General features: G+C 32.7%; 2 protein-coding genes across 2 annotated transcripts; one reads left to right on the top strand and one right to left on the bottom strand.

Annotated features, from left to right (window-relative positions):
* Positions 1-258: 258 nt before the first annotated feature.
* TVAGG3_0846980 (regulation of microtubule-based process) lies at positions 259-1,191 on the bottom strand (the record flags this gene model as incomplete). The annotated part of the gene is made up of 1 exon (XM_001307301.1): positions 259-1,191. One exon carries the CDS (start codon positions 1,189-1,191, stop codon positions 259-261), a length of 933 nt encoding a protein of 310 aa, XP_001307302.1.
* Positions 1,192-1,284: 93 nt separating this feature from the next.
* TVAGG3_0846970 (dynein heavy chain family protein family) lies at positions 1,285-11,695 on the top strand (the record flags this gene model as incomplete). Its single annotated transcript, XM_001307300.1, has 1 exon — positions 1,304-11,641. The coding sequence occupies one exon, from the start codon at positions 1,304-1,306 to the stop codon at positions 11,639-11,641; it is 10,338 nt and encodes a 3,445-aa protein (XP_001307301.1).
* Positions 11,696-11,956: the final 261 nt, after the last annotated feature.

Genomic DNA, 11,956 nt, shown 5'->3' with positions numbered 1-11,956 from the left:
AATGGTTTTCAAGAGGAGGGATTATGATCTATATGTCACTTTTTCATATATCTAAAATTTGGAAGTACTTATAACTCTCATCATTTTTCGACAATTTCTTCGAATATCAAAATGATTTGAAGCGCATTGGCTTATAAGGGAATAAAATAAGGGATTTTATTCCCTTATGAAGTGTAAATACACCACTATGAAATTATCATGAAAGTCTAAAAAAGTGACAAATAAAAATTATTTTTACAGTAAATTCTAAAAAAATATTTACATCATCATACCCTGATTATCTTCTTCAGGTGCCTTTTCTGGTGCTGGTCTCTGTGATTTATCATAAAATCCAGCAGCAACATATGAAATAGAGAAATCTTTCATTGTTCTTAATTCACAAAGTTCTGATCTATCAAAAACTTCAAATTCATATCCCTCTGCTAATATTCTTAGCATCAAACAAATAGAATAGCAACCACAAATTGAGCCATGAATTTCTTCGCAAATAAAGCGGAAGTGCTCGTAGTTAAATTGGTGAATAATACCAATTGAACGTTCATCAGCTATCTGCAATTGTTGCGAGAGCTGTTTCTTTTTCGTAGATTGAATTGGAGTATGATGGAATATTTCACCCCAATGAGTAAAGTCTGATGATATGATGAAAAATGTTTTTTCGTCTGTAATGATTGGGCTAAGAGCTTCTGCAATCTCTATTTCTCTTGGTTCGCTTAATGATCCTATCAACATTGGAATAATTTTTACTGGACGGTCTTGCCAAATATACTTGATCAAAGGATATTGCATTTCGAGAGAATGTTCGTTCTCATCGACTTTTTGATCCATCCATTGAATTGCTTCGCCATATTCTGTTGCTAATTTCTCTGTAACTTCTGTATCGACTTGTAGATTGCCAAATGGTGTTTCGACTTCGGTTGCATGAGAAACTAAGCCAGCTTTTAATGCAATATGATGACATGTTCCAAGAATAATAATTCTTTCGAATTTATCTGGATTGATGCATGAAAAAGAATATGCGGCTGTTCTTAAACACACTTGATAACAAGAGTGTGGAGAAATAACTCCTTTCAAGCCTAAATCTGCATTTGGTTTTGGTTGTGCATAATGAAATGATGCTTCCAGCATGATCTTGAGTTGATCATCTGTTGGATACCATTCACCAGCATGTGTTGCTTTCCTGATGAAAAACATCAATAAATAACGTTTTTTTATTTTAGGGTCTCTCTTACAAAATACCCCAGAAAAAAATTACTAACAATCTTTGTATTCAAAATTTTGGCATTCAAATTTTCTTGTTAGAGTGATGGCAAGCACTCAGTTCAAAAATCTTGCCAAGGCAATGAGAGAATTCGTTCAGAATTCACAGAAATATCCTAATTCTATTGATTCTTTCTGGCCAAAACTAAGAGTTGCCTTTATTGAAGTAAAAAATAAAGGTTTGACTACAGATTTGTCACCAGAAACATACGATGACTTACAAGTTATCAAAAACACAAAAGGATTTAGTGAAAATATAGGCGAAAAACTGATGTGCTCCGTTTATCCTGCAATGAAACTTCAAAATACTGTTATAGATTTTGATGATAACATGCAACCTCTCATTCATATCAGAGCACCAGCAATACCCATACAAAAATCTCCTCGAAATTCAACAAGAAAATCAGTCGAAATTCCAAATCTTTTACCATCAAGAAACATCCCACCTCTACCACAAACATCAAGAGTACACAGGCCTAAATCGATAATTCCGTCTGATGTTCCTCTCAAACCATTTCCTCCTTTTGTTCCAAAAGATATTAAACCAGCAGGAGATTTCATTTCGTCATTAAAACTGCCGAAAGAGATTGAAACAGAGATAACGAAACAAGAAATACCATGGAACGATAACTTCGTTTTAAACAATGAAACAGATGCTTTAACTTATGTGGGAGCTGTTGATCCAAAGAACGATTTCTTACAATTCCATGTTGGACAAGTTGATAAAAGTGATCCTTATTCATTCAAACTTTACAGAAGACTCGATGATAATACAAATGAGTTCCATTCAATGACAAAAAGAGGTGTTTTCTCAGCTAAATCAACAGGAGAATCAGATTTTACGCCAATTGATCAATACGTAACAAATAAATCACAATACAATATGATTACAACAATAAAATTCTTTTCTCAATTCAAAATGTACAAATATTTCAAGTATTGGAGGAATAGATCGATCAGAAAGACCTTCCAAAGAAGACTAGATAGCTTTATCGATACGTGTTGGAGCGCAAAACTTTCTTTTCCGCCAATTTATTTCAAAATTCGAAATGATTTGAATTCTTTGAGGTCAATTTCTGTGTTTCCAATAAAAGATAGCGGTGAAGTTGAGTTCCAAAAGGAATATACCCTTCTTGATACAGCCAGAGAAGATTTTGCTGATAAAATTAATTTAATTTCAAAAGAAATTTATCAATTATTAAGCAAATTCGCAAACGATGTTAATTCAAAGTATAATGATTTGGTTTCCAACGCAAATACGAGTTATATCACAGAGAAAAAGATTCCATCAGATATTTATTACATGCACAAGATGCCGAGGAAGAAAAGCCTTTCACTGGTTGAAGAAAAACAAAGAAAGATAGATCACATCGTCAGAGTTCAAAGAGCAAAGTCAGAAGTTGAAAAAATTCGAAATTTTTTCATGGTTTGCGACAAAACAGTTTTACAGTTCTTTTTAAACATGTTTGAGAACCAGTTCCACACGTTCGCAAAGACTTTCTATGATTCTTCCCATACAATGTTGATGCATCTTGAATTAAATTATGAAGGTAACGATATTGCATTTTCACCGAACAAAACAAGTATGATTAAGCTTGTCAATGAACATATTGAGACATTATTCATGTATCTTTCCAATTTTTCGCGTCCTTGTTTGATTGATCCTCGTGGTTACGAAAAGGAACTTACAATGTCTCCAAAAACAAGCATATTGAAGAATTTCATACAGAACCATGACCAGTTCAAGTCAGATTACAACAATTTGATCAAATCTATAAATGATAGTTACTCAGATGCAGAAGAAACACTTAAATTATACCAGACATCAGCTAGATTTATATATGACTTTAAGGAACAATGGGAAGAAATGAAGGAAAAGGACGTAGATCCTTCAATTTATATAAATAACATCACGAAACTGACAAACACACTGGAAGAAGTTGAAACATTCAAAGGAACTTATGTTCACAAGCAACTTCTTGTTGATATTCGTGCTCTTCGGTCGTTCTTAGTTGAATATACAAGAAAATCGATCGATGAAAACAATACAATCCTATTTAGAAAGTTCGAATTCATTTGCACGAACTTCATTCAAGATGTTACTGATCTTATGAATGGAATGAAGTACTTTGGAGAAACTCTTGAAGAAAATGCAAAATTTAATGTTGGAATTTCAAAGGCAGAATCAGAAATTCCTAATCTCAAGAGCACAATTGAGCTTGTAGAATCGATTTTCAAGAGAGCACAAACATCTGTTCCTCTTCTTGTTCCAAATCTTTTAATACATCTCAAAAATGTTCGGAACATAAACAAAAAATTCGAAGAGACTCTTGAATATGCCAAGCTCAGGGTCAAGCAGAAACGCGAAGAAGTCATAAATCAACTAAAAGAAAATCAGAAGAAGCTAGAAAACCGTTTGGAAGACTTAGATAACTTGAACAAGACTAAGTATTCCAAAGTTGATGTCAACGCTCAACCAGAAAATGCAATTTCTGATTTAGAAAGCGTAATTGCAATATCAGATGAACTTTTGAATGACATTGAAGCCTTCAAAGTAACAGCTTTCCAATTAGAATACTCAGAATACAACTTTGACTTGAGAACAAAGATCAAAGCTGATCTAAACAAGAATCTTGAAAATTGGAAGACGTATAACAACTTCATGAACGAACTTACATCGATCACAGAGACTCCTATAATGGATATCGACATTCTGACCTTCATGCATTTCATCAATCAACACAGTGAAAGAGAAATGAGAAGCGTTCACCATCCTTTATACGATAGAATGGCAAATCATTATGCATTATTATATCAGTATATGCCATTCTTCAATATCATATCAAAAATCAAGCTAACACAAGAAATTTGGGAAGGAATTTTTGATATCTTAGAGAAAAGTAAAGAAAACATGAAGAAGATCACGACGAAAGCATTTCTTGATCAAAGTATTTTAGCTCACATTGATAAAATCAAGATCTATATCATGAATTTGCAACAACAAGCGGATCTTTCCCAAACATTTGATAAATACATACTTCAAATGAAAGCCTTAGTCTTAGATGTTAAGCCATCCTTAACGATTAAGCCTCCAATTATCACTTTCCCATCAATTTACGAAGCATTGACTACATGTGAGAATTTCCAGCTTTATCTTCGCACATTAAAGGACTCACAGTTCTACAGTTCCATTGAGAAACAAGTTCTCTACTGGGAAGCCGTTCTTTTCCAACTCGGAAGAATATTCCATTATTTATTAATGTTCCAAACCAAATACGTCATATTGAGTGAAACAACCTCAGCGTTATTTGGCGAAATCCACTTCCCTCATGAGGAACAATCCAAAGCTTTCATCGACAAATGGTATAATGATCTGATAAAACAGGTCAAATTCGATCCACACGTCATGCAACTTATTGTTCCTGTAGATCCAAATGATCCGCAAGCTTCCGATCCACGCCACAAGAAAGTTGTCATAGAAGCGATAAATTTCGCAGATGTTTTACACCGAGATTTCAAGAAAGAGTCATTGGACACGAAAGATCCTCCTCCTGTTGTAAACAAGGACTACGACAAACCGATTTATTGTGGTGCTGATCCATATTTCAGGGGAGAAAACTTAGTTCAATGTCTTGAAGAAGGAACAACAAGATGCGAATACATTTTATCGAATGCAACTTATTTGTTGGACCAGCAAAGACAGAAATTCCCTCGTTTCTTCTTCTGCACCGATAAGAATGTCATTGACATCATGTTGGCTTGTACAAATATCAAGTTTATCGTCAATGATTTAATTCCAATTTTCCCAAGTTTGTCACATTTCCAAACGACAACAAACAAAGACATAGAAACAATCATGGGAATAATAGCTACTAACGGAGAAATGATACAATTCAGGGCTGATTTCCCTTATACAGGATTACAAGTCGTTGACATTTTGCAGAGAGTTGAAGAAGAAATGCAAAATTCTGTCAGAGCTTCAATTTTGGATGCGATTTCTGCAAGGGAATATACTCCTCCAAAACAATGGATGATAAGGTATCCAACACAATCATTGTTAATTGCTGAGTCTACTTACTTCTCACAAGTAATAAACCCAGCAATAACAAGAGGAAAAGAAAGAACAGATTGGAAAGCTTTGATTCAGAAAAATCAGGATTTCCTAAAAAGTGCCACAGAAATCATGTCAAAAAGTTCATTAAAATGTTCAAGTATTGCTGCATTGGCATCTCTTAAAATACGCCACAGAGATATAATTGAAGAATTAATGAACACCGATGAGAACTTAAATATTGATTCATTCATTTGGAAATGTCATTTGAGACATTCTTTGACAAACCAAACAGGAAATGAAGAAATTATGACAAACATAGGAAATTTGTCATTTAAATACGGTTACGAACTGATTTCTCATGCTGACATTGGACCATTAACTGACTCAGAAGACGAAGCAATGCTAAGTCTCGCGAGTTGCATGGTAAACGCTGAATTTTCAATGTGCAAACAAATGAATGGCGTCAGAAATATTGTGAAATCATTTGCAGATTTCGTTGGATTGCCTTGTTTCAAGATGTCATCGAAGATCATCTCAAATGTATTCCCAGGAGCTGCTTCATGTAAATGTGTCATCAGATTAACAGATGTCAAAGATTTACCAGCAGCTTTTCCGAATTTCTTTGGTTTGTTGGAATCGCAAACAAAAGTTATGAAATGCGAATCTCATTTTCGCAAACTCGAGCTAAACAAATGGCAAACATTGATACACATCGATGAAGAGAAAGTTCCAACATGGTTGATGACGAGATTAAGACCAATTTACCTCCAAAAAGTGAACCCACAAGATTTCATCAAGAAAATCAACCAAATAAGACCAGATATTCCTATTCCTTCTACAATTTCCACTGAATATTTATCAATGGCAATCAAACAATTCAATGCAAGAGGTTTAATCAATGGTTACCATGTGAAAGAAGAAGGATTGAGCCAGCACATGTTCTATTTCGATGTCGGTGAATACATTTTAACAAACCAAATTGTTATTCCGAAAGAACCAATTTCAGTAACAATTCCTACATTCATCAAAGCAAAAATTGACGAATTAACGGTTATTTTTGACAAATTTGATGCATTTGCTCCTCATTCGCAATCTCCTGATTATCCAAACATTCCTTATGCAACAACAATCGACATTTTAGCAAGAGATCATCAGATGTCGATGATTTGCATCTACGCGGCATTGAAAGAATCAATTGCCATTGCGAAATTCCAATTAGTAAGTATCAGTGATGATTTAATTAAATTCGAATGTGTTGGATGTCGTCCTGTTGCATTAAATATTTCAAGCAAAGCGGAGAAATTAGGTGCAGGAGCATGGATTTCTCCGGAACCAAGTGTATTCGATTTCTTACAAATAGCTCTCCAACAACCAGAGATTTCTAGTGTTTATAACCAATTGGAACCATTAGTAAGAGTTTATGTAAATGGAATTTTGGATACTGATGAAGATATCGTTAATTCTTGTTTGTCAAAGATAAATTTGATCAGAAGATTCTTGAAAGAAAACGCAGCAGCTGCAGCGATAACAACAATAGAAGCTGTGTTTGGAAATGGTGATAGGGAATCCCTTGGATTAACAAAACAATTCGAGTTGGAAACACCTTTCGCAATGAATATTCCTATTGTTATTCAAAGCGATTTGAGTTCAGGAAAAAGAAAATACCTCAAAAACTTAATTTTGCAGAAAACAAAACCCGAAGATGTCGTTTATTTCTCATCAGCTTTCAATGAATGCGTGGATATGAGCATGATGAATAACTTGGAATTCATTACAAGAGGTTTATACGGACCTAATTTCGATGGCGAAATCTATATTGTTGTTTTTGATGTTCAAGAAGCAATTTTCGAAATGAAAAAGTTCATCAAAGCACTAGTAATGTTCGGATCATTGTTCTTTAGGACATTCGATAAATACCAGAATGTTAGAGGCATCCATTTGATCTGTACAACAACAGATATTTCTTTGTTTAATGATATGGGAGTTCAATATTATTTAATCACTGAATTTCCAAAATTCGATATTAATTTGAATGAAACCATTGATACAAAAGCAGTTAGAAAGGAAAGTTTGGACAAACTCAAAGAAGAAATTGCTAAAAACAATGATTACCACAAAGCAATTGAGTTTTCCAAAGTTGTTCCGAAAATCAAAGATGAAAGTGATTATTTCGTTTTGACTTCGCTTTATTTCGGATTAGAAACAGCTACAAAATGCGCAGAATGTTATAATTTCAATAAGAACAATGTGAAGAGATTATTGAACAAGAACAAAAATGATATGATGTATCTAAGTGACAAAATTTTTGTTTCGCAAATTCAAGAATGCATGAAATTGAATTTAAGTGCGATTTTAGTTTGCGAAAACAGTTATCCTGTAACTAAACTCAAAGATTGCCAGTATTTCGTTGTTAACAACAGATTCAAGACCCAGTTATTCTCTTGTTTGGTCAAAGCAGGTGAAAACAAACAAAAAACCGCAATTTTGTTTGATTTACAAGCATTGAATCCTTATGAAGTTTATAACGTTTTAGATTTATTCATGTTTAATTCGGATTCTAGTGATTATTCCACTTATTTCGAACTTGCTGACTTACAGATCTTTAAGTACTATTATGATCCGAAATCTCAAGATTTACCAATCATTCCAGAGATCTTGAAATCAATTTCTTTCTTTGTTTTGGTTAATAACGAATTATATGAGAAAATTCCAAATCTCTTCAAAAAGAAGATGATTACAATTAGATACGAAAATTGCGATGACATAATGGAAGAAGAAATCAAACACAAAGAGATAACAGACATATTCAAACCATTTATCTCTATTTCTCCTTATTTGTTCGATGATATTTTGAAGATGAGAAATGATTTCTTCAAACAAAAAATTGTAAAATTTGAAGAAAAAGTGTCAAAATTAATTGATCACTGTGAATCTTTCGTTGAAATGAAGAAGATGATCGAAGATATAAGTAATGGTACAGTTATCTCAGAAGAACAAGAACATAAGATTTTGGAACAAAAAGAAAATTTGAGAATGAAATCGGAAGACGATAAAAACCGTTTATCCCAATTACAAAAAGAAGTTGATGACAAAAGAAGAAAGATAAGTGAGAATAAGAACAAACTTAACAAGAATATTGTTGAAGATTTCGAATCTACTGTTAATTCTATCTCGAGTTTCACAAGTTTAGAACAAAGAAAAATGATGCATGCATTTAACAAAAAAGATGAAATTTCGGAGTTTTCGAAGTTATTTGTTGACATGTTTAGTTTTGTTGGTGTTAATAATTTAACAGAATGCTATGGTGAGAAAGAAGACACAAAACTTGTTTCTGCAATTAAGAAATTTAAATTGGATTCACCAGATAAATTCCAATTTACTAAAATCGAAAGTTGGGGACTCAAGAAATCTTCTCAACCAGAAAAACTATTAAGAAAATTACAAAGTAATAGAGAAACTTTTAGATCTGATATTCCTTTAGTTAATTATTTGATAGATTTCATTCATATTTGTGTCACTTATGTAGAATTAAATGATACAAACATGGAATTGCAAAATTCATTGGAAGATCCATTAAACGAGATAGAAAAAGTCCAAACAAAAGTTGAAAAAGATGAAAAGGAACTAACAAATCTAACAAACAGATTGGAGACACAAACTAAAAATGGAAAATGTCCGAAATGGATAATGGATGCTTTTTTGGTCAATCCACAAAATGTCACAAAAATTCTTGAATCTGTTGAACAGTTCATGATCAACTTAAGTAAAATGAACAAACAAATAGAGAGTTGTGACAAAGCATTAATAGTTTGGTGCGCAATTTTCACTGCTTTCGAATTTGGTTTCGGAAAATTGAATCAAAAAGAAAGAAATGAAATATACAACAAAATTGGAATTGACGCAGCTGTTTTCTCTTCTCCATTTAGATTATTAGAACAATTTATTTCTTTCGACATTTTCGCTCCTGTTACCAAGAAATTGTCTTTGTTTTCTCCTCTTTCTGAAAATGAATTGATTTCAAATTCAACAACGATTATTTTCAGTTCACTTTTGAGTTATGATTCGATATTAGGTACGAAACTCTTACCTGGTAATTATAGTTTGCCTGGATATGACTTACCGGCTCCTTTCTTGGTTTATTACGATCCTTTGGATTTAATTGTTGAAACAATTATTGGAAATTACAAAAATTGTTCTTGTTGTTTCATTTCTTCCAAAGATAGTGTTTACTCTGTGTTCATACATGCATTATCTAATGGTTATCCTTTGATAGTTTATATTGACTCTTTAGATAATTTAAATGATTTCTTCACTTTCGCGAGACACACGATGATTCAGTATCTTTCGACGAAAGTAATCACTTTTGATGGCGAAGACAGTAAAATCAATGAAAATACGAAGATTTTCTTTGTTACAGAAATCCCTGATTTGTTACAAAATCAAAGAAAAGACTTTGTTTTAGTTGATTGTTCTATTACAAATGTCAACCAGACAAAATGGTTTGAAATGGCCACAGTTTTCACAATTAATTCCCAAATCAAAGATACTTACATCAAGGACATCAATTCCATTGATACTTGTTCCAAACAAGTTATTTCTTTGTTAGATCAGTTCAAAGATTTGAAAGATTGGGAATTTTTGTTTACAAATAACGATTATTTAATGAGTTATCAAAAGAACGTTGATTTGTTTAATGATTCATATAGAATTATACATAACTCTGTGAATAACTTGACACAAATGAATGCTTTATCGAATGAACATCCTAACGCAATCTTTAGATACAAGCAATTCACGGGATTATGTCAATCATTGGCTTCATCACATGAATTGACGAAATCCAATGATAAACTGAGCCAAGAAAAGAATGTTTCATATCAATTACAAGTTATTTCTGCTTTGCAAGAGTTTACGAAGTCAAGAGATGGAGCATCCATGGCTCCAATGACTACATTAACAGGATTCCCTGAAATGACATTGTATTTCACGAATATTATTTATTCTTTCGAAAGAGTACAGTTTTTAGTTGATTTCGAAACGAAATACATGAAAAACAATGTTCAAAACCAGTATTTGTTGTTTGAACAATATTTCCCAGGTGTTGGAGATCGTCCTATTACAAGTAACTTGCAGAGATTGATGAATCATGTTGCAAGTCGTTTCATGAATGTTCCAAGATCATTTTATACATTTTGTACTCCTGATACATTACCAATGCCAGGAAATAGACCTGTTTTGATAATTCTTGATTCATTGATTCCAACAGATTTGTATTCAAGAGCAATGTCTCAGTTCTTGACAACGAAAGATATGACCTTGTTAACAATTGGTTCATTTAGTAATGCTAGTTTATCAACACCAATGTCTGTTAACACAATTATCAAAGGTTGCCATGAAAAGAACGCAATGTTGTTGGTAATTTTCGATGAAATGATGCCTAATTATATAATTCCTTCTTTACTTCATTTCACACATATCAACAAATTCTCTAACTATTATATACTAGTTAGTGAAATGTTGTATGATAAATTACCACATATTCCGAATGCTTTGATTACAAGAGTTTCTCGTCCGACATCATTATTTGGTGCTTCGAGATTTTTGAATATTACTCCTTATTTCCATCGAATGAACGCCAAATCTTTGAAGCCATTTTTGTATTTCAACTTGTTACTTTCTCACAGAAGAGATTATCCTCTCAGGTTGCAGCACATCCTTCCAATGCTTCTTTACACGAAAGAGTTCTGGGAAACAAATGGAATGAATGTTTCAATGACAAGAAACTTGTGGATGAAAATCATTGCATCATTGTTTGCAACATTAACTGATAGAGATGTTGTAAAAGAGAGTTATTCGAACTTACTAAACAAGTTCTTCAAAGATGCAATACCAATGATGCCTTCACAAGCTAAAATTGATTATTACAATGATTCAAACTACTCAACAGAGTTGCCTCCTTCTCCTTACGATGTAGGAATGTTGGTGTCTTTCGGAGATGAATTCAAGATTCCTGAAACACCATCATGGACAAAACAAATTGAAAACAAATTTTTCGTTATTGGAAAAGTTCATAATGCAGAGTTTGTAATTGAAAACGCTGTTCTTCATAACGCAAGATTCAGTAACGAAATGATTGGAGTCAATGGAACTTATATGTTGACTTTGAGTGTTTTGGACAAAGAACCTGAACACAACATCTCACCTTATACAGTGAATATTGATGTGTTTGATGGAAATGAAAAGGTTGGATCTGTTACAACTCTTTTCAATGGAAACACCGAAATACTTAGCTATGGATCTGTTTTTATCCAACTTCCTCAAAATGAATAATTTCTTTTTATTATATGTTTATTTTTTTGTTTATTAATAAAATTATATTTTTTTACAGATAAGTAGTACATCTACAGTATGAAAGATAACGTCCTATCGTATACTGGATTCAAATTTCCACTTTTATTGCATTAATTAATTATATATATTCTTTGAAATATCCTAATTTATCGACATCTAGTAAAATTGGAACTTTTTTCCTTTCCGCAAGCATTAGAAAATACCCTTGGTGACCAAAATTATACGGTGGTAAATCATCAAGATGATCAAAGAATTTATCAAATCTTCCAAATAAATTGCAATAATTGCCTTTAG

This window comes from Trichomonas vaginalis, chromosome VI (assembly GCF_026262505.1).
Source record: "Trichomonas vaginalis G3 chromosome VI, whole genome shotgun sequence".
NCBI classification, from domain to species: Eukaryota; Parabasalia; order Trichomonadida; family Trichomonadidae; genus Trichomonas; species Trichomonas vaginalis.
Note: the sequence above shows the minus strand (reverse complement) of the source record. Positions and strands in the feature narration are given on the sequence as shown.